General features: G+C 30.5%; 1 protein-coding gene across 1 annotated transcript in view; it reads right to left on the minus strand.

The window, feature by feature from the left end:
- LOC126775217 (calcium/calmodulin-dependent protein kinase kinase 1) overlaps positions 1-25,598 on the minus strand; it is a 99,402-nt gene extending 73,804 nt beyond the window's left edge. Inside the window, exon 1 of the mRNA XM_050497007.1 lies at positions 25,336-25,598. Within this exon, the coding sequence (XP_050352964.1) occupies positions 25,336-25,391 (56 nt within the window). The 5' untranslated portion in view covers positions 25,392-25,598. The remainder of the gene's footprint in view (positions 1-25,335) is intronic.
- Positions 25,599-25,800: the final 202 nt, after the last annotated feature.

A 25,800-nucleotide genomic window follows, 5' to 3' on the forward strand; every position in this document is an offset into this window, starting at 1 on the left:
TAGATTGTAATATGTTGTATATTTTGTTGATATACAGTTTATATATATATATATTATTAAGTCAACATTATCCAAAATTGTTGGTAAGACATATTTCGACGGAGATGCTGCCAACCACAGATAAACGAAATCTTTGTATCTTTGTAGATCTTTTAATGAAAGAGCTGCTCGTGGAGCTGACATACGTTATTTAGCAATACACATATAAATAAATTTAGAATTACATCGAAAAATATGATGATAACAAAATATTTTTACGATATAAATTTGAAATATTTATGCAATTAAATATATTATGTAACTGAGGATATATTTTATATTATATATATTCACTGTTTTTGTTTGGTTGTCTGTCTGGTTGTGTTAATCATCTGTTTTTATTATTAATATTTTTAAATTTTAAACGTACTAGAAGTAATCTCTTCAAGGGCCTTTTATATTTAGTTCTCTTTTTGTGACGTGTCGTATCATTTTTTTTTGTTTCTGATACGTATAATAAAGTGTTTAGTAATGATTGTGTCCATTCTCAAGGGAACCGCGGTAACTGCGCGGGATATATTATAGTGCATATGTAGGATCTATGGCCTTATAAGCTACCCACTAGACCGAGTCGGTAAAACTATACTTATGCAAGGCACATTGCCTTACGTTTTTATTATTACGTTATTTCTGTCAAAGTATTGTTTACGGTTTTTAACTTTAAAAAAAACCAAACGATGAAGGTATTATTTTGGATTTTATAAACTTTGTAATGTGTGGTTTAAGCATTGGCAGAAATAAATATTCGTAAGATGAATGTAATAAACTTATTATATAATGAAGAAACTAAACATCGCGAGGCAACCACCAGCCCGGATTGGAACAGCGTGATGGAATAAGCTCTAAATCAATTATTCAATGGGCCATAACCTAGGAACAATTGGAACATTTACATTAATTATTCTTTTTTATAAATAAGTAAGTGAAGTGTAAAACAAAACAAGTAATATAATTACTTTTAATTAATTAATGTCTTCTGGCAGATATTTGTTGTTAACTTTAGAGGCATAAAGTTCCAAAGTGGTAAGTTTGGTACGTCCCTTATGCCTTATTAGTTACTATATCCGAGAAACGATTTATTTTACTTACGGGTGCTAACATTTTGCACTTAATTACTTAATGCTATTGCTTTGTGCAAATCGTCTGGGTAGGTATCACCCATTCATCAAGTCATTTTCGACCGCCCAGTAGCAGTACCAATACTAAAGGTATTGTTGTGTTCCAGTTTGAAGGGTGAGTGAGCCAGTATATACAGGCAGACTTTATAGGCAGCCTATATGTCGGCTCCATCGTTAATGCCTTTTATAATATAAGTACATACATTATTAGACAGTACGGCAAAAGGCTGTGTGAGTAGGATCTATGTCGGATGCCTTTCTAGTAATAAATGTATATAAAGAGCACAAGTCATTATAAAAGACATAACTGAGACAAACGATTGTTATTGGTCGATTTCAGTTAAATTATTATAATTAGTAATGTCTGTGAGAATACATTCCTCACCTGACAGGTCTGAGATCGAGTGGACTATGTAATTTTAAAATAGCAAAATTTTACCATGAAAATATTAGTATCGTTCATTTGTACTAACAAAAAATATCGTTATGTCAACGTACAAAAAATTTAATTTTTCTACTGCGCTGTTACAAGGTTATGTGAACTGTTTATTTTTGTAGTGTATTACATGTCATGATGGACTGACAAATAGGCATCAGGAACACATTCTCTCAGCGATCGTATCTTAAAACTAATCTTAAATATTATATCCACATATTTAAGTAGTTTATCGCATTACATATACATGATGGATTAAAGATTGGAAAATTATTAGTTTAACAGTAATTCACTATTTAAGATTCAACTATTTTTTACTACATATAGTGAGGCAAGCAACTATGAGATAATTTTGTTTCCAACGTCAATGTCAACAGCATTCTAATTGGTTACCATCATCGCTAGATGTTCTTGTGTTTGTAAATATCTTAATATATATTTTTTTATACATGTGTTTGTTACCGAACTCCAAACTCCTAAACGGCTCGATCGATTTGGATGTAATTTTTCAATTCGTTCTTAGATGGTTTTAAAGCACACAACAACGTTTGCCGGGTCCACTAGTATTTTATATTGAGTAAATTGGTAATCTAGAATAACGTGTATACTCATTGTTTTATATATATTTACTAGTTGCCTGTCTCGACTTCATGCTGTTAAAATAATACAAAGTTAAACCCATTAAGTTGAAGAATTTTCAAAAACCTTTTTTTATTTGATACTAACGTTATAAGCGCGTAACGCTGTAAACCTCCAAATTCCAGCTGTCTAGACTCAGTAGTTTTTGCTGTGCGTTGATAGTAAGACAAATGATTTTATGAGAAATGCAAAACCGTAGTTTATATGTTAACTCTATGAAGTTCCCTGACCGAATTTACAAAACAACCTATCTCAAGAACTAGCTAACTGTGCGTGGGCTGGCTGGCTCTCTAATAATCCGATAGGACATTAATTGGACTGATGTGAGATCAGTGCAGGACCATCAGCTTTACGTATGCTGTAAAACACAAGTAGAGAGCATAAAACAATAAACTAACTCAAGGTTGCGATCGATTATTGCTGGATAGAAATCAATTATTTATTTATTACTCGGGATTTAAACATCGATATATATAATAAAAACAACCGAAAGAAATTCAAGTTGTATAAAAGTAAAAAAATTAAGAATTCCGTTTACGTCAAATTATCCATTACAGCTTTTATTAGTTGTGGGTTAGAGCAGACTTCTGATTGAACTTCTGAACGCCTACACTCATTAATTAATTATACGGCTGACCGACGATTCCAAAAAATATTCTATTCGTTGGTTTTTGCGTAAGAGATGAGCCAGAGTATATAATGACACAAAGTTTTTGTCCTATATTTAAATAATCCTGTGTCAGCAAATTGTCTAGCTGAGATGCCTTAATGTTTAAAAGACGTGTATCTTAATTCAATGTCACAATGACTACTTTTCACGTTTAGAATAAAATTCAGTAACCTGAAACAAAAACATTAAAACAATTTAGTATTTCAAAAGTAGTTGCTATTTACTTTCTCTTCGTCTTTCATTAGAAACAACATTACTTATTGGCAGCTATTGAAAATTCAAAAGTACTTGACAAGTCTTCTTTGATAGAATCATTTTCAATTTGATTCTGATTCCATTTTCTATTTCAATACTAATCTTGACTTATTCAAACTCACTCAAGTCAGTCATTTAAACAAATTTTAAGTTACTCAATTAAATATTGACACCAAACTGTAGTTTTAATTTAACAAATGTGTGATTGCTATGTCAGTACTCTGTTTTTTTTATACATATTTGATTGTTGTAAATAACTTTTATATTTTATATTGTTAATTTATTTACTTCTTCCATTCAACTATTACTGATTTATCGGGGAGAGATAGTCCCAGTAAAAGATATTCAATATTTGTAATAAGCACATTTAAATTTATACCTAAATAAAACTTTAAGTATGAGCGCTTTAATGTTTGAAAATTGCCTTTGTGGATGCGGCACCACTGAGCAGTACCGAGGCTGACGGCGTCCCAAGTCGAGGTCCGGCCTCACAGGAGACACCCTTAGAACGCGGGTATTCAGAGCATTTAAGTGGGTTACATTACATTAGGCTGAGTATTTTAGGACGTTGAGTCTTTGTCTATTTTCGCTGTGGAGGTCATTTGGGTCAACAGCAAGTCATTTCGAAAAAACAAAAAACTTTCCTGGATATCTTTCCTGTCAAACTTGCTCAGAAAGTGCTTCAATCACAGCTCAGTCTACAAGGCATTGCCACTTTAATAGTGTAATTGTTGATCTGTTAACATTCCCGTTAACACAAAACAAACTGCAGCTGAATCGGTTATTTGCTATTGTAGTATTGTTAAATAAACATGCCTGTTGAATTTTAATATTATTGATATAAGTAATATTGATTGACTTTTATTGATTATTCTATATTGGTAATAATATTTCAATATTCCTAATTAAAACAGTAACCATTTTATAATTTTACAGTTTGCCCCTTTTAGAAATAATCAATAATAATGGGCTACCCTAGGGTACTAGAGTATAGCAAAACGATAATAATCTTTATGTATATATTTACTTTTATATATATTTAAGTATATATATACTTATACTATTAGATGTCTAAATATGTCTTTATTTCAAACCTACGAGTTCGTAGCAGACTTTTTAAAGTTTTATGAATGTCGGTATGCACGACTGCTTAGAAGAGATTTTATTCCCTTTTACTTTATATTTGTGTAGAGTTTGCAGCAACGTCGGTGACAAGGAGTTTTCATTCACAAGGAGTCATGTGGATGTGAGTTTTCTTTCACTAGTCATTAACAAGGAGGTTCAAGGAGAACTCCTAGTAAAGGTACGTTACATAAGCTTTTATGAACATCTTATATAGTTTTTATTAAACCCCAAGGACTTGATCATTTTAATTTCTAAAAAAACCCGAGTAATTTCTCGATTTTGAAAATTTGTTTTTGAAGTCAATTATACTTTTTAATAGTATTAATAGCATTTTGTTACTATTTAAATTGTACAATCATGAATTAGAATCATTATTGTCTGTATTTTACGTTTAAATTATATTATTTGTATAGAATAATAATAACAATAAAAAAATTGATTTGTGTCGTACATTTGAATATGTCAGAATTTCCATCAACGCCAAATATGTGTCGAATTATTTTACATCAATTTCCAACCTTTTTTCATATTCTAACATAAAATTAGTTGAAAATAACGAGACTAATTCCGATAAATTTCACTATATATATATATATTACATAAGCTTTTATGAACATCTTATATAGTTTTTATTAAACCCCAAGGACTTGATCATTTTAATTTCTAAAAAAACCCGAGTAATTTCTCGATTTTGAAAATTTGTTTTTGAAGTCAATTATACTTTTTAATAGTATTAATAGCATTTTGTTTTTTTAAATTAAATAGTAAATTAAATTTTAATTTAAATTGTACAATCATGAATTAGAATCATTATTGTCTGTATTTTACGTTTAAATTATATTATTTGTATAGAATAATAATAACAATAAAAAAATTGATTTGTGTCGCACATTTGAATATGTCAGAATTTCCATCAACGCCAAATATGTGTCGAATTATTTTACATCAATTTCCAACCTTTTTTCATATTCTAACATAAAATTAGTTGAAAATAACGAGACTAATTCCGATAAATTTCACTATATATCCGTAGTTTCAAGTTTAATGAAGCGTCAAGGGTGCTATGAATTTGTAGGCTAGCAATTTAATGCAAATGCGAAAATTATCGTAGGATAATTTTCACATTCTACATTTTGTGAGATTATAAGATTTACGCGGCAAATTTCTTTCATGTCTACGATTACTTATAAGTGATTCTAGATTTTTTTTTGTACTGACTAAAATAACATAACTAAAAATGGAATATCAATATGTAAAATATTGAAGTGAGGTTGTCTGTAAATTGCACTCTGTGAATTGAAGCTGTTCGATATATTTAGCTGATCCGTTTAAGTTGATTTTAAATTGAAGTACAGCCAAATCTACTAAAATTTGGATATGTTGAATCTTAAGGATTTGTCAACTGCGGGTGCGCTCACTATTCCCCTTACTCTCATAATTAGATGGGACGGCCAATTAGCACGAACAGAGAGGGGTCGGTCGCAACACCAACGACGTACTTTTTAAGACACTTATTACTCTTAGGACGGCTTAAGGCTTTCAACTTTCTAAATTCTGGCTACCACAGAGAATTTTCTGGAGATAAATATTTCATAACTTCTATATATTTCAGGATTTGAACTTAGGATATCTGTAGTCTAGTCTTATATGCTAATCGTTAGACCAATGAGACAATTCAATTTATGAATAAAACATTAAAAATAATATGATATGATAATTATTTTCGATAAGCCAGTTTTACATTTTATTTTTTATTTTGTTTCCTATTAAATGTAATTTTATTACTTTGAATATCCGTTCTATTCCATAAGCGACAAATGTTTGCAAAATGTGATAAAATTACGACATATGTTTTCGAAAAGTCACGTAGGAAATGGTTATTTGTTTCTCATGGTTCTGGCTTATTTTCTTTTTAACATTCCTAAACAACTTTGCGAATGACACAGGATTATTTTTTGAATGCATATTTTATAAGTAATTTACTTTTATTTCTACTTTTTTAGGTTGACAGACAGATGTAACCTCAACTTACAAACAAGTAGACTTTTTGCCAGCCTGCCTTCTTAAATCAAATAAACATCGCACTTCTCCCTCTAAGCCAAAAATTGGGTACGCCGCTGTACTCAAGAGATTTAGTCTCTTACAATTTTATAACGTGAGAAGATTTATTTGGAAAACTGATTAACACATAACCTTCGAAAATAAAAAAATGTAAATTGTTTAAATTAAACAAGTCTATATGATTAACGTGGGTAATGACTAAATCGTGATGTCTTTATGATCTTTACTTATCGGTATAACTTCTTGTATTTACATATTTATTGAACGTTTTGTGAACGTAATACTAAAAAAAAGGATTAATTAAAAAGAGTTACATACAAATGATAAAAAACCTCGGAGAAATAATATAATAAAAAACATACTTTTATGATATTATTTATTTATTATACACATATTACAAAGCCACGTGCTGCAACAAATCGAATACCACTCAGCTCGTTGAGGATTCTACTCGACGCTGGTTTGTGGTGTGATCAAAAATAATTAAAAATACTTACTCAATTGTTTGACGTTAATATGATATTAACAAATTGACATTAAAAATATCTTAGGCAATTATTACCAAAATTGTAAAACAATTTAAAAATTATTATAAGTATCATATTAAATTTTCATTTATCTGTGTAACGCTAAAACAAAGTTAACACATAACGACACTGTAAGCACATAATAAATTAAATTATCCGATCAAAGAAAACAAATTCAAGGAATGTTTGTCGTACGTGACGCGTGGTTCATTTACATTGCGACTTACGTGTTGGTTGTCCTTTGAATAAAATATCTTGGACCGACATTATAAGACATTTGATTTGATTTGTTTACGTTTTTATTGTGTTTATTCAACCAATCAGATGCCTTCGATTGTTTATGAAAATATATTCTGGACAAAGCATTTTTTATACTTACCGGACTTCTAACTAATATTACAAACTTCATTACGATCTTAATTACTCAACCATTCATCCAGTATTATAAATAAAGAAATATGAATAAATATTATAATATAATCACGATCGATTAAAGCGATTTATCTTGTTGTGTGTTAACCATTAGGCCATCTTGGCTTTAAAAAGTCTCTAAGCAAAATTAAATAGGTAAGGCCGGTATTGGTTTGGATGAGGATTAATATTTAATATTGTATGACAAATAAATTATTGAATTAAAGTTATCGTTTATTTTTTGCCGTCTTTCAAATATAATAAGGTCATAAATCATATGTTACAGACTTTTATATCGACCTTTTAAGGTATATTATTCAGTAACATACTAATGTAATATATCTCTTATAATTGTTTTGTTATCTTTTGTACTTCAATTTATTAAATTTTTTAATTTGTTAAGTTATGTTTTGTATACGAGTCAATAGATTTACGTGAATTTATAGTTTTAACTCCACTTTAATATTATAAATAAATATTTTCACTAGTGAAAATTATTTAATTTAAATAGAAAATAAATGGCCACGTATTTCTGTATTTATTGTTCAGCTGACCGTCCAGTTATGTGATTGCGAGCTCAAAAAGATATTGTTATTGATATTGCTTGTCTACCGGTTCTTAACATATTGTATTAAAAGTTAGATATTAAAAACAGATTATGCCAAAGAAAGTTTTAAAAGTTTTTTTTTTTTATTATATATTTTTTTCTTTTATGTAAATTTTTCAATAATGTCATATTCATTATTATAAAAATATAACAGTCGCCGAATAAACTTAATTCATCTATATTTTGATGCAACGCCTTTTGAAACCTTTTTATTTACGTAAAGCAAAGCTATAATTTGCTGGAGGCCATGGTCAGTACTGGGTTTTACGTCAGTATCTTGCGGCGTGTTTCCGATGTTACGCAGATTCACCTGTGGGTGGAATGCAAGATTGATATCGATATCAATTCAAAACTTTTATAAGTTATTCAATCTGTAATGCTTTAGATTTTTCTTCTGCAATATTAAAAGTGTGGGATAAAATTGTATATTTTATCAATAATCTCATAAGTTTTGAAAAATGGCGTCTACCATCTAATTTCGTACGCTTATTTTTTAATGTTTTTTATGACTATATAATAAATAATGTATATAATTGTTGGCTTGATAAAGATCTAAAAAGCTTAATAAAGAAATTAAAAGCCGAGATGGCCCAGTGGTAATAGCGCGTGAATCTTAACCGATGATCGTAGGTTCAAGCCCGGGCAAGTACCACTGAATTTTCATGTGCTTAATTTGTGATTATAATTAATCTTATGCTTGACGGTGAAGGATACCTGCATGTGTCAAATTTCACTGAAAATCAGCCACATGTGTGTTCTACCAACCCGCATTGGAGCAGCGTGGTGGAACAAGCTCCAAAACTTTCTCCTCAAAAAAGGGAGAGGAGGTCTTAGCCCAGCAGTGGGACATTCATAGACTGTTACTGTTGATAAAGATATGCGTTCACGCCTCATTCATCAGATGAATAAAGCATACAACAGTTAAATATAACAAAATGAAACACAATATTAAATTAAAACAAATCCTATTAAGATAATGATTAATTGAAGTAGATATATCCATATGTAGTGGTAATCGTTTGTATATACGCCGATATATAATACAAGCTGAGATGACAGATATAACCAAAAGTTGTAAGATTTATCATGTATGCTCGATGGTGTGGAAAAACCCCCACGAGTCGAATGAAATTCTAATTGATGAAGTTTTGTTGTTTTTTACAAATGATTTAAATGCCTTGGTTAATACATTGGCAAATACCAAGGGTTGGAGGTTATCACTAACCATAATTTGCATATCATATTCCCTACTTTTATTATATATTAAACTAAACATATAACTACATTTACGGCTTTACCTATTTACGATGTTTAGGCGGCGCTTAGTTAAACAATGCAGATCTTTTTTTTTCAAACGTCAAACGAATGATGCTCGCTAAACAGCCCTTATAAGTGAGATCGTTATTTATAAATTATCAATAAATCAAACGATTATTTGATAGATACAATTTATCTTCAGTCATTAATATGTTGTTAATCTGATAACAATATTTTTTTTGAATTTAGAACCACCTTGGTATCACTTGTCACTGATGTAAATGATTGTACGAACTTCATGTAGCACCGTGCTGCCATCTATTAAATTGAACAATTAACGGAAACTCATTGCCGATAATACTATTTATTGAAAATTTATTGTCTCTTCTATTCTTACGATACGTTATAATGAACTTCTAACCAATTATTGCAAAACCGATAAATAATTTTATTAAAGGGGAACTGTCAAAGTCTTATATATAAAAAAGTATTATATATTAAAAAAACTCATAATTGGAAATGATTTCGATTGGTCAGGATAAACGCATATATAATACTTTTTAATTATTAAATTGAAAATTTTCTGTCATGTTCTTAGTTTTTTTTGGAAATTTATGTATAAGAAAATAATAGAAATAATTTTTTCGATTCGATTTTCGTATTAGAAATTGGCGAATACTCATTTTTCGGTTACAATCAGCTTAATTGATACATAATTATGTATTTACAAGTTAGATTTTGAAGTTGAATTAAAATAGGCTATTGAAATTAATAATTAAATAATACACTCTATGTAAGCAAGTATATGGCGGAGTGGCCATATTTTTAATGGTATGAATCCTTATAAATATTTGTTCATAATATCCTAAGCTTGAAAATATAATGAATTATTTTAAAGTTTATATTGCAGGTTAAAAACACTTTCTATGTGAAATTTTTAAACTTTCCAGCAAATTTACAAATGAAACTTCTTCAAAATCAGAGAGAATTTAAATCTAAGTTATTTAGACTTTAATTTATCTTCTAACTAAAATTTCCTTTTTCTGTGTCATTTTAGCAAATAGAAGAGAGAAATGTCCGATAGTCCGTTATATTTCTAGACTCAATTAAAATCTGTTTGCGCTCTCTGCAATCGAAGTGAGATGAAATTTCCTGCATCAGCTTCTTGTTACTGTATTTCAAATTCGATGACTCATTTTGTATTTTTTATTGAGAGCGGAAGAGTAGACTGAATTGTAAGGTAAGTGATAGTAATACTTTAAATTTAATTAATCTTAATATTTATGCCCACTGGTGGTAGGGCTTAGTGCAAGCTCGTTTGGGTAGGTACCACCTACTCATCAGATATTCTACCGCAAAACAGCAGTACTTGGTATTGTTGTGCTCCGGTTTGAAGGGTGAGTGAGCTAGTGTAATTGCAGGTACAAGGGACATAACATCTTCGTTCTCAAAGTTGGTGGCATTGGCGATGTAAGCGATGGTTAACATTTCTTACAGTGCCAATGTCTATGAGCGTTGGTGACCACTTATCATCAGATGGCCCATATGCTCGTCCACCTATATTCTATAAAAAAATATGACGATTGAAACATGCTTGTATGATCTTACACTATACCTATTTAAATATATTTAATAACCTCGTATTTGCAAGTTAGACTCATTTGCAGTAAGTCATATAATCCCAAGTATAAAACCGGTTTTAATTGTTAAATAGAACGAATTTTACTCTATTCCAATCGAATATGTAAAATATATAAAATTCGAAGAAGGAGTAAAGATAAACCGAATATTTACATATTCGATGCTATTTGTTAATAGCTCTGCTGTGTTATGCACTATAACAGTTTTTGACTAATTTACCTTCATTTATAATATAGTACTATTTTCACTGACTTGGTCAAAGTGAAATCATCTCATGTCGTATATACGTATGTATATACTTATAAATACTTTAATTTTACTTCCTCAGTTCCGATTAGAACTTGGCAGAAATTCAAAACAATTTTTTTTCGCGAATCCGTATAGAATATCATCGATTATTCAAGATCTCGATCAAGATATCGCATCAATTCGATTAAAAGTTTTTTATTTGTTTCTAAACCTCTTTTAGTCGTAATATGTTTGTAAGGCTAAACGTCGATTGCACCGATACAATATATGATTTTTTAGTAGATAAACATTGTCTGCTGGTAAGCACTTATGGATAATGCAATTTAGAGTCTACCACCAAAAATAGTTCATTATATTTATATATATTTGTTAATTATATTTTTGTAATTTATTTGAGACTTGCTATCTTTTCAGGCAATGCACAGTTAGAATAAGTCTACATTTTATATCGAAGGACAAACATAAAAAGACAAATAATATCTTTTTTTGGGCCAGGTACTCTCGCAGGGGTTCGTCTTGTCTGTATATATTTGTATATACGGGTATCAGTGGTTATTGCGATCGGTTAAACGGCATATAAGTTGACATGCTGCAGCGCCATGTCGCTGCGATTTATAAAAAAGGATTCTATAAAAACCATCTCCATTCAAGTTTCATGAATGTGCCAAATTTAATGGTGATCGCTCAAACAGTGTCGAAGTCTATTCATCTCCTAGATATCCCAACATGCACTTTTGTACGAATAGTTTTATATATGTTAAGTAATAAGAAAAAAACTAAAAGTGAAAAGAGGTTACTTACCACACGTACATGCGTATACTTACAGATGTACAAATGTAATACGTATAAATATGTATTAGTAATTCAATTTGTTATTAAATACGTTTCGTTGAAAATGCAATATTATATCCTTAGGGATATAATATTGCATATAATTAATAACTCTGTTAGCAGAGTCAATTTAAAATGAACAAACAAATTTAAATGTTGTTTAAAGAATAATCTGTTTATATATTATGTGCGTATATTATATAAAACCTATCACAATATTTGAAATAAATAGTTTTTATTTATTTTTATTCATTGAAATATTAATTCATCTGTAAATATAACAAAAATGTTAATAATTAACAAAATTCACTACGTTTTTATAGAAATAGTATCGTTCTAGAATTAATATGTATAGGCACATTTCCTTATTATTATATTCCCTTATCCCTAATTTGACAATTAATAAGTAAGTGTAATGCTTCTGTTGAATAAAAGATTTAGATTTTGTATGATTGATTAAATATTATCAAAATAATTCCAAAAGCCGAGATGACCCAGTGGTAAGAACGGGTGAATCTTAACTGATGATCGTGGGTTCAAGCACCACTGAATTTTCATGTGCCTAATTTGTGGTTATAATTCATCTCGTGCTTGACGGTGAAGGAAAACATCGCGAGTAAACCTGCATGTGTCTAATTTCACTGAAATTCTGCCACATCTGATCCCGCATTGGAGCAGCGTGGTGGAATAAGCTCCAAACCTTCTCCTCAAAAATGGAGAGGAGGCCTTAGCCTAGCTATGGGACATTCACAGGCTGTTATAGTAAGTCCAATAGCTTCAACATATATTATATATATCCTACAAATACCGGATGCTATTTTTACGTCCAAATATCGATATATGTATATTTTGTCTTTACAGCTCAAGAAGAAAGTTTCAGTTTAGAAATAATTTGATTTTGAGTAGTTTAAATTTTCTGTAGATGGGAAATATTAATAATACTTTTAAAATAGGTAAGACAGTAATTAAATATATACACATAACAATAAATAATAAACCATTGCTTAATTAAAGAAAAACAAATGTAATAACAATAAAGAAAAAATATGAATAATATGTCGGCAACTGTGATGTGTCCCAAATCGGTGTACCCGTTCAGCTTTCAATTTAGGCCTCAAAATCAAACACGAAAATAAATAAATATAATACGCTAAAAAAACTTATAAAATTAATATTTCAGTTCTACAAAAAAATCTTAACTAATATTTTAAATAAGCGAATTTGTTTATTTGTTTGCATGTTACGCTTTAACCCATTAACTTCTCAAACGATCATCATGTAATATTGCATACAAGTTATCAGGTAAACATAAATGGACATAGAGTACCTAACACAGAAGAAATCACAGGCAGAAACTGGTTTTATTATTATATTTAAAAGTTATGTACAAATTGAAGTGGAATAATTTAACTTATTCAAGAGGAACGAAGCCGCAACAAATGACTTGTAGTGTCTGAGACACCAGTGATTAATTAAAGTAACAAAAATTTTAAGCCAATCAGAGTTGAAATTTGTTAAATATTTTAAAGGAAACCTCACAAGGATAAATACTTAGTTTTTTGGCGATACACGTTTAAGCGGTCAAGGTTAAATATACAAGGTATTTTATTTATTGATAGACAGAGGAAATGAACTCATAAGTATTTAGTAAAATCAAGTTACTGACTGGCTCTTTCTCAGAAGCTTTAATATTACTTTAAAATAGTAAGAAACGAAGTGACTCGCAGCTATCCCCGAGGGGGGGGGGAGCGGGGTTGAGTAATCCTTTTCTTTTTCTGTACCCCTGACTACGTATTTGCAAAATTTCATGATGATCGGTTGACATGAAAGCGTAATAAATAAATAAAAAGAGCATTTATAACAATAGTTAAGATTCCACACTGTCTTCGATTCGCTAACGTGGATGGCAAACCATGGGATATATATATATACGTCCCATGTGGCTATATTTACCTCGACCTACTTTCAAACTAAAACACGACAATTATACTTACATATATTTTATGGGAATATACACTTATATGCTATAACAATGTTTATTAAGAATATATTCAATGCTTCTTATGTAGAGCGTTCACTTTATAGCAAAAAAGCGATACATAAGCTGTGGTTGAAATCAAGTAACTGCTTCTTGGAAAATTTTATGAGAATTGATATGGACTTATAGAAATTAAATGGGAGAGGGCGGAAACCTGAAATAATAAAAACTAGATGCGGAAGTATATATTTTATGTAAATGAAAAAAGCGTGTACAAGAAACTTTGCTTTCAGATGCTACTTGCGACAAGTTGCTCATGAGTAAAATAGCCGAAGAATTTCTTTGGCTGTTACTTCTCAGGTCCGAGTATTTTCTGAAAACTTTCCGAACTTTTGGTAGGTTTTACGTTCAATATCCATAAATATGTGGATCAATAATTTGAAATCATTTTACAGGGTTACCTTAAATGTAAAGCACACGTTTTGACTGTTTTGTAGACTCTATCGAGAGGTATCGGTAATTACACATAAATATATTAAATGTTTAATAATTAATAATATTTATTTGAGTAAGAAAATTTCAATTTGAATTGAACACCTGAATGACAAGCGTCGCTAACCTCTACTAAGGTCACACGTGTGCTACTAAGCTAAGCAACGATATCTCATTGTTGTGAAGCGCAGCTGTGTCCATAGCTTTACAAAAGATACCGATTCGCAATCACTTTCGCTTCGCTTGGTTGTGTTTTCAATTAAAGATAAAGTCGGAATGTTTTATAAATAGTTTAAAAATGTATTTTAAAGTAAATACATAAATATGTAAAATTGCGCTTATAATTCATATCGATCTTAGTAATGAAGGAAAATAAAAAAATATATGTATCACGATGATAGTCTGCGACAGTCTATCCTCCAACCTATAGAGGAGCAGCGCGATGGAGTAAGCTCCAAATCCATCACATTAAGAGAAGAGCCCAGCATTGGGATACGTCAACAGTTGCACCATTACCATTCACGAATTACAGTTATTTAAATTGAGGCGATTAAATTAAGTTATGTAAAATGTATTCAATCTCATATTACGACGCTTTATTCTCCCGAGCTGCGAAGTTGTCAGTTTTCTAACAATTTTATCTAATTTGTACGTCAAAATCAGTGGAACGCGCGTTGAATAAAGTATGACGCAATATTTTCAATAACTTTAAATAAATATTCAAATGCAGGATTTAGACACGAAGATTGTATACATATATATGCTAATTCTAGAGAACGTGTTATTTTTTATATACAAGTTCACTTCGTCGTTATGCAAGAAGCTACAACTACAAAGTCGTGCTTTTTAGTGTCACACATTAATTTAACTCGAAAATATGAATGACCGTATTGTATTGTGAGATTGAGCGGTCACAGTATCCTCCTAAAATACAAATTCCTTTGTTAGTGCGGCTTTATGTACATCATTTAAGCAAGATATACAAATTAAAATTATTCGTGTTGTATTGTTTACATAGTGTGTTGATAGTTAGTCCTTCTTTCTCTCTCTCACTCTCTCTCTCTCTTATACTTGTTCTTTCTTTCAATTTTAGTGTCGAAAAAAAGCGTTGTACAATTACGAAATAAGAAAATAAATAATCTGTAGGGAGTATAATGATTTTAGCTAAGGCGGAATTATTTAATGGAGTCTAGTAAAGAGTGAAGGAGACATTGTGTTGCTCTAGTATATAAACAAACACACATGCATGGATATTCCTTTATCTATATTGTAATATGGGATGGTAATCCGACCCAGTCAGAGAGATCATGCGCCGGATCAACACGATTCGATGCGGGAGTGTAAAAACCTAATTATTTTTTATTGGCCCAACCCGAGATTTGAGCCAAGGACTAGGAGACCTGACCTCAATAGCTATCTACTATCATGAAAAGAATGTAGATAAGCAGACCATTAAATGATATTGTTCTTTCTTATATGAGACGAAGTCATGGTTCATTACCAGTATGTTTGAAACGACTTGACTGCCTCGTTGGTATAGTGGCTTGATTTTTTTCAGTCAGTTCAATTCCCAGGCCAGGCCAATAAAAAGTTATTGGGTTTTTTGTCAGAAAATTCTCAGTAGCAGCCTGGAGTCTGGAAGTTGGAAGTGTGTCTCTTTCCGGTCGTGTCGGATTGCCGTCCCATCGGATTATGACAGTTAAGGAATAGGGAGTGCACTTGTGTTTGCGCACATACTTGTGCACTAAAATATGTCCTGCGTAGTTGGCTAATCTCTCTTGACATTGGCCGCCGTGGCCGAAATCTGTCTGGAGGACATTATTATTATTATTAATTGAAACGATCATATACGGTAAAGAACATATTAATTTAACAAACATATAATATATAAATAATGGAAAATACGTAGAACTAAAAAAACAACAAAAAAATATGTGTAATACAATGGAATTATGTCTTATCAGCCATCTCTTCCAGACAACCCTATCTGAGAGAGATAAAAACATAATCTGGGTAGGTGGTTTATGTCTGCAACAATAAACTTACATACAAATATTTACACATTAATATGTTTACTTATTACCCCTAATATATATATATTACTATATACACTACTAAATATTTAATAAAACAATAAAATATTACAATACAATTAAATTAATTAAAACCGACGAAATAACAATACATTGTACCTTAATAACTACTCTTTAGAAAAAAATAAGAATTGCAAATTCCGTATAAACAAAATCCTTATTCAAATATAACTTGGAATAACGTTTTTATTTGAAAATCGAATGTCAATGTAGATAAGGTTAATTTATGCTTAGACGAAAATAGTATTGGAAATATTATGAAGATGTTATCATTAAGATGATTGTACACTTACGATACAAAAGATACTTTGAAATAATATTGTTACAATAAATTTATTCCTGAATCACAGAACAACGCTAATTTGTTAAAATGCTGATACATTTTATTGAACATGAGTTTTTTGAATTAACTGAAATGAAAGAGTATGATCTATGTCTACCGAATAATGGAGGAAGTGCTGTTGAATAATATTTGATTACACTTAATAATATGATATAGAAACATTAGGTTAGCTCACTGCTATACATAGAACACTTAGTTTTTATATAGAAAATGATTGCAAAATTTCGATTGGGCCTTCACCTCGTTTTAAAATTGTGTTTCTTTGCATTACTTTGAATATATAAATGATTTTTTAGTTTATCGAATTGTCTATGCAAAATATTGATTTACTGGTAGTAGAGCTTTGTGTAAGCTCGTCTGGGTAGGTACCACCCACTCATCAGATATTCTACTGCGAAACAGCAGTACTTGGTATTGTTGCGTTCCGGTTTGAAGGGTGAGTGAGCCAGAGTAATTACAGGCACAAGGGACATAACATCTTAGTTCCCAAGGTGGGTAGCGATTGGTGATGTAAGCGATGGTTAATATTTCTTACAATGCCAATGTCTATGGGCCTTGGTGACCACTTACCATCAGGTGGCCCATATGCTCGTCCGCCTTATTATTCTATAAAAACAAAAATTAAATAAATTTTGATAAAACCTTTAAATTAAGGGATTTTTGGCCCCAAAATGGACTTATTAGGTCGATGTATTTAAGTATCATAGTATCATAAAAAGGTATACATATAACATAATTTAATAAGCAAATGTCCATATCATGTGAATATGATGTCGGATCTCTCATACGAAAATTGTACATAAGCATTCCCAAGAGAATTGCTTTCAGGCAGGCTACCAATCATAAAAGTTTGAGAGATCCTTCTTCATGTATTTTACGCAATGCGTAACTCCACGCTTCCTGTCGTCTATATAACTTTGTATAGAGTTTATCTTATTTTTAACGGTGAAGCCAACTATTTTTGATTTTCATCTTAATTATAAATGTAAACAAAACTGCTAGTGTATTCGTGTCTTAACATGTGTTCATATTATTGTACTCCAGCAGGTCGGAGGTTATCTATGTTTTTGCGTCTGTGACTCGTTTTTATTATGTTTGCGTCTTTCTGATTAACTAAGGTTAGTGCGACTTTGCTTGCGCTTCATTTAAAACATTTGTATTTATTAATTATTTAAATTAGTAGTTATTGTAATAAAATGTCTTCAGATATCTTGCATAAGTTTTATGTGGTGTCCCCCGTTAAATAATTTTCTATAGATTATGATTTTTTTTCCTCATATACAAATTAATTCTCTGTTTTCTATTACTTTTCAAAATATTTACAAATCAAAACAAAACTTCCTTGTTTTGATTATTAATTCTTAAAGAAACTCTATCAGATTAAAAATTTGTAATCGAATCTTTATGTATATAAATATATATCTTGCTTAAGATGTTTCCTTTGATATGGATGAAAACTAAGTGACATAGATTATTAGGTTTCCCTTTATACGTGGACTTACACATAAAAGTGACGACAATGGTATCAATCACGATGATACATGTGTACATGCCTTAATGACACATGTTTAATAAACATTATAACAGAAAAACATAACAAAACGAAAATAGAAATTTATCAAGTTATTATTACATTACTCTAGCTAATGTCCGGCAAGCGTTGCAATATTGTTTTCATTTTTTGTAATCATCCGATACGATTCGAACGACATTACGTACAGCAACATTGATGGCAACTTCCCGAAAGTTTGAAGGACTGTACAAAAATTTTAACTTAATCATTCAAGAAATATTCGTATTATATATGCTATAATATACATGCTACTCGTTGGTTGTCTGAAAGAGATCGTTCTGTGACGAGAACGCCCAAGTTGCACGCCAATTAGGTTATCTAGATTGTATATGTGTTATGATTTTTTTATATTTTGCAGTGCACAGTAAAGTATATTCTACCTATCTATGTAATTTTCCTAACATATAAAATAAGGGTTTTATCTCGTGCATTTTTTTAAGCAAAGAGATATAAATCGCCAGCCGATCTATTCGCCTGCGCTTTGACAATACATCTCACAGAGGCACTGTAATTTTTTTTAAGTATGTAAAAGGAAAGTTTTATTTATATAAAACATATTTTTGTCATTTTAATTAGGATTAATACTTTTGACACTTAAAAAAAAGTTAAATTACATAGCAAACATAGTTTGCGTGTATTGATGGATAGCATTCATTCCACATACACGAACATGCAGTAGTATGATATTTTAAGTGATCTGTGCAGTGAAATTTTATATATTGTCTTCAAAGTATTTGACCTTTTTGATGTTTACAACTTCCCTTTACAAAGTTTAAGTGTGTTTGTAGATGTTTTTCAGAGTTAGAAATAAATAGAATTGGTGGATTCCAACAAGGGTGCCATATTCTATTAAATGTGTAATTATAAAAATAGTATTGCAATAGTATTTTTTTTGTATATCTTATATAATTTTAAGCCTGAAAATACGCCTTTTATTTTTTTGGTTATAGTTATAGAATCTAGCGTTTAAGAAAAAGTTACTTCTAAATTGAGTTCTTTAACACATTATTCACTTATTCAAATTTCATCCAGATTGGCTGGCCAATATCATTGACAAAACATCTGGAAATATTATAGTGTAGAAATGTTACTGTGTCCAAACTCTTAGTGAATGAACACTCATATACTAAAGGGATAACACTCCGATACATTTCGGGCACAGAAACAATGGTTTTATGAGCTTCCTTAGGCATGGGAATGATAACTTTCGGACTGTCACTGAGAATATCTGGAAAGAAAATCGCGGGAATCAAACCACTGAACTGTAGTCTTTTAGGATAGGCACTAGACCAACAAGGTAGTTCAATATAATATATTTAATATAATATATTTCTTATAAAATAATTGTTTCTTTTCCCTTAAATGTCTGTCTTAGGTATTTTATTTTAAGTACAAGCTTCAATTAATCTAGTGATTATTAAATATTTTGGGACTTCAGAGAATTAGGAGTAAATATATAGCCCAAATATGATTTTGTTAAACATAGTCCAAAGATTATCTTGTTTCACGTTAAGCGAATTAAGATAATTCATAGTGATTTATGATAATTCTGACAACTAAGCAAAATAATTACAATTGAGGTCGAGAGGTCAATTACATATGAAATAAAAAAACAAATAACACAATCTACACTGTATTTTTCTTGCGGCTCGGTTTACGTTATAACTTTTTAAGGGTATAGAGTCAGTCATAATTGCTATGTAGCGATGTGAAAGATAACTTATAATATAGTGAATCATGGCTCACATGGCATTATACAATGGCTCAGCTGGGAACAACATACTTATTAACTCATTTTCAAGAAAGGATAGCATCAGATCTGTCCAGTAATTTTCCTCATGCAGCGTATATTCTGCTTTATTTTATGAGATGTAAGTTAGTCCTATTAAGATTATCGGCAACAGTATACTCAAGAGATCAAAAAGAGATGTTCATTATAACATAAATAAACGAATTAAAATAGACTGGTAGAATATATACTTATAAATAACAAAATAAAAATACCTGTACATTATATATTAGTTAATTATAGATACTTACGTCATAATACGTTAAACTTGATTAATGTTTTTGGATTTTAAAAATATACAAATAAAATTTATGTTCAGTAAAGTTATATTTATTTAACGAAATATTGAAGATAAATCGACTCGATAGAGGCTAATACGTGTTATGCACACCTCGAATGGGAAGAAGTGAGATAGTGCTCTATAAATAACACTCAACTTAAATTATTTTGCACCAGAAACTTTATATGGTAAAAAAGTCCACTAATAGCAGAAGGCCATTCCAATTCCAACGTAACTATTAATTTATTTAATAATTTAAAAAAATTAAGTATTCATATTATTATAATAATTTTTTAAATAATTATCATATCATCTATTTTGTCAAGTGAATCTTTATTGAAAATCAATGGGCACTGACGTATTTTCTTAAACCTGAGTCGAAGTGCTACAGAAAGTCGACCGAGTCATTATTATTACATTTAGTTTGATTATCTCGAGGACGGATAAGTAGTATGAAAAATCTTATAAAATATTTATTTAATCCATTTAATAAAATTGTACACAAAACACAAACAAAGCTTACTTACTTGGCTGTAGGAATTCGTGCAAGCTCGTCTGGGTAGGTACCACCTACTCACCAGATGTAGAGAGTGACCTAGTGTTACTACAGGAACAAGGGACATGACATCTTAGTTCCCAAAGTTGGTGGCGCGTTGTCGATGTAAGAAACGGTTAATATTTTTTCTATTAAAGGAATAAGTCAGGAAGTGGCACTCAGTTATAAAATTGATAAATATTTTCTACAATAATATCAGCATTGCTATTTTAAGACAACACTAATATTTACAAATTGCTCTCAAACGCTAACGCTTATACGATAATAGTCCATGGAGTCAGGATTTAATTGTCGTCTTAATTGTCATTAGTAACTGGGTATTTTTCGATTATTGAGGTTTTTTTTATTCCTATATGATTTATAAATAATATTAAGGAAAAAAATAAATAAAAAAAATCTCTACATTGAAACGACGGCTGATTAAAGTATATGTTGAATTTGTTCTGAGACTTACACTATCCAGGATATATGCTGTATACATATGTGTGTGTAAACACACGTATATTCCATTTACGACAGTGCACCTGTGTGTGTGTGTGTATTTCGCGCCTCTTAATAGGAGAGCAATTGGGCACAGGACCTGCTCAGCGGGTGAGGCGGACCTCACGGAGTGTAACACTACTAATTTCCTCATCGGACTTCCTTCTTTCCGGGAGACTACTGAATTTTTTTTATAGAAAAAAACTAATAGTAATATAAGCGACTTTAAGCCTAAAGTATATATATGGCATGACGGTACATTAATGATAAGCTTTATTGAATCCGGAGAGAAATTATCAGGGTGAGTGACTAATATGACTGACTATATGTAGAAGACGTTAAAAGTTCCTCTTATTTGTCTATATGTCTATCATATTATTGGTCTATATGTATATGTTTTAGTTATAAATCATTTTTTACATAATTCTGAAGGTTCTAAAGTATCGAATCTGTAACTTCAATTAGAACTATAAGCTATTGTGCTATATATACTATCCAGGCTTAAGGTCAAAGTAACTAAAATAACATGCACTATATATGAGTAATAACATCGTTTACAGTTCTGATTATTTCCACGTACGTTCATTTTACATTTGAAATATTTCGTTTGCATTCGTCGCTGGTTGCAAAATATTTATGTATTCAGCGCCAAAACGGAGGCAGATACACAAAGACAACCTAATTTTGAAACGGTTTCGTATTTTAAGAACTTACATATGTTAGTATATGTGAATAACAATTGATATCATCAATTTCGTATGTTATTACAGTATTTTACTACCTCGCCGGTTGACGATTCCTAGGTTTTGGGTTCAAATCCTGGATGGACTAAAAACTTCGTTTTTTGGTAAAAAGTTAACAGCAACCAGCTTAAGAGTTTGGAAGTTGATAGTGTTTACACTTCCGTTCTAGGGAAAGTACATAAAACGTTTAGTTTTTGATTGATCTCTCCAGTCGTGTCAGATTGTCGTATCATCGGATTATGGGCGTGAGGGAATTGAGAGTGCACCTCTATTTGCGAACTAATTTCTATAGTGCAATATCTCGTGCGCTGGTTTGTCTTGAGAATAATCGTCGTGACTAGCAATCAGTCAGGATGGCCTCCTGTTCATACTCCTCCTCTTCATTATCATAATTACTATGATATGGACAATATTTAAATGATCTTATGAACTATACTACGAATACTGTTCCTCGGCTTAGAATGACACCGGAACGATAGCGGGCTATGCAGAGCACGTACGGACGACCCACACGCCTCGATGTGAGCGGGTTATCCATAACAGGAGCCATTCGTCTCCGTCGATAAGCACGATCACGATGATGTCTGCATTTTTACGAAATACTGCTGTGCTATGTAATTTATGTATTGGATGCTTGAGTTATCACGACCGATGTGTAAGCGCATTCACTCGCATTTATAGGCAATTTACAATTGTTTGATGTGTATTAGCAAGCTGGTGTTCTATATTTAAATGAAAAAAAAAACGTCGTAATAGTAGCTTCGATCCGTATAGTTCTGGAAATATCTGAAATCAGATGACCGAATGGATGCGTAAAGCGGACGCCGAGAGTTTTGGCGTTTTTTTAGTTATCAGTATAATGCTGTATAGTGGGTATGTTTTGTTTATTTATTTAAGAATGGTACACAAGCAACGCCTGGTGGTCACGTACGCTTATAGGAATATACATTTAAAAGCAATGCCAACTGGATCTAAGTTATTATGTCTTTTGCGTGTAATTATAACCTTATTTATCTTCCAAACGAGAACATAGCAATACATTTGTATTGCTGTTTGGCGGTATATAGAATGGTGATCGATGGATAAACAAACAGGCTTACAAATGCCACACTATTAGTAATAATATATTTAATTACAAAATCAAATCTTAAAAGCTTAACATCATTAGCACGTAAGTAATTTTTGATCCCTGAAAATAACTTTAATCCTTAGCGAATGACTAAGAAAGCAGACAGACAGACTATATGAATAATTTGTTTTAATACAAAGATAAAATATTTTGTTAGTTATAACCTTTTATTTTAATATTGTTTTAATTTTATAATAGTTTTATTTTCATCAAAAAAATTTTGAATATTACAACTTTATTTGTTTGTTTTTCTGGTAAGCAAAACTACTAAGCCCATTTAAGTACGCAGCTTATACATAATATAATAGATTTGTCACAATTTTTTTTAGATATAGCTCATTATATCAATGTAGTCGAAAAGATAATCTTTTTCTGCTTTATACTAAAACATGACGCGAGGTTTGTATATATTTAAAATCCTTAAAACATACAACTACATACGTATATAGATAAATTAGATATTGAACTCTCGGGTAATTTAAAAATATATATAAATAAACCCTCGTAAAGTAAAAACGGGTATCTGCTGCATTATCATTACTGCGAACTTAACCTATTCACATGGCTTTCTACCGGAATAATCCAGGACGTCAAATATATTATAAGGCATATTCCATGTAATTAAAAACTAGGTTTCCTTTATCACAATTGTTAATACTTTGTCACAGCATTGTGGCTTTTAATACAATATAAATAAGAGTTATTTATGTATATTATGCACAGTTTTATTGTTCAATGTGTGAAACATATGTTTGATTGTACCGTCGTGTACTTTATGGAAATAAAACAATAATATCCGGTGTCTTTGCTTGGTAGTACGATGTTTGAATGTATTCAGGATTATGTGTATAGTTTTATGATAATCTCCTGGAATCCTTCCCTTTGAATATACATACTCGTATGTAACGTTCATATATTATAATAATCGTATCATTTCGATGAGCCCAAGTGAACTAAAGCCCTGAATCATGATCAAACGAAGAGTAATACAAATATTTATTGTAAACAATTAGTCTGAGATTGATATTTCGAATTTATACATATATTATAATTGCTGATAGATAATATTAGAATTAAGATAAATGTCTAAGCCTGCGAATTTGATAACAACTCGATTTCAATTAACTAGCAATCATATTTCACGGCTTAACTTTAATAAATGCAACTAAAACGAAAAATTACTAATCAAATTGTATGACGTTTTAACTGCAAATATTGGTAAAAAACGAAGAAACGTAATGATATAATAATTGGATGTTTTTCTGTAAATAAACATCGTTGTTTAGTAATCAAAGTTTTATAGTATGAATGATAAATGACATATAATCGTAACTTAACATGTTTTTAAGAACGGCTTACAAACAATAAAACACTTTTTTTTAATTGGTTGTTTATGTAAATGTATGTGATATTTAAGAAATATTACGTAATAGAATAAAATCACTTTATTTTTATAAAATTGTATGCTAATAAAATTATTTCCTAGAAGGTAATATTTTACTGATGTAAAATGTAGTATGACATATATTATAATTAATTTCGTCATTCTTTGTCGAACTAACAAAAAAGTGTAATTCATTTTATTTAAACTTATAATGTTAATGAACCATTACCAAATAATAACAGAGCAATTTAAATTCAAATTATTCAATTAATCGCTATATTTAATTTCGTTAATAAAGTCCTAAAACCAGTTTTACATTCCATTTAGTTAGGAAAGAACGTTTCGTTGGTTTTCAATTAATATTTTTAAGTGTGTTTTTTAATGTTTTTATTTATTTTTTAATGTGTAATGTATCAGAAATTTAATAAGTGTAAGTTTGTAAAATATTCCAAGTAAAGTGAAATGAAATTTTATAATATTGAATACAAGAGAATATCATTAAAACGTCAATGTTTTGTTATTGTTGTAGTAAAATTTTAGAGCGCGGAGTAAATGTATGATAACTTTCTAGCGAATATAATTAACTCATGTCCTTAATTAAAAAATATTATAAGGTTTTTCTGACTCACCTGTCAACATTTCCCGCCTTTTCTCGCTCCGAGAGTAGACCATTCATATCGAACATTAAAACTTTCACTGTCACAAAACATAAAAGTCACTTTACACGTACAAGGCATCAGCAGCACCGTTTGAATAAATACTTTTCTGTCGCAAACTTTTTGATTTGTCAAACGAATATTATTAGTCTGTACTATTGCGCGGGAAAGAAAGGGAAATAAAATTAAAGTATATACGTCCGTTTTGGTCAAGACTCCATGCGGTTGTGTTGACGACTGCCGTGTTCGGACGAGACTCAATCCGACGGGGTAGAGAATATAAGCGCCACGTAGACATGGCGTTGTATTTTATTTCGACTATTTTTTATAATCTTTATAATAATTTTGTTATTTTATCGAGAATTCACGGATTAATTTATTCAAGTACAATATTTTCAAAATATGACATTTAATGAAAAATGTAAGTATGGGTTTTCC

Source organism: Nymphalis io, chromosome 18, assembly GCF_905147045.1.
Source record: "Nymphalis io chromosome 18, ilAglIoxx1.1, whole genome shotgun sequence".
NCBI lineage: Eukaryota > Metazoa > Arthropoda > Insecta > Lepidoptera > Nymphalidae > Nymphalis > Nymphalis io.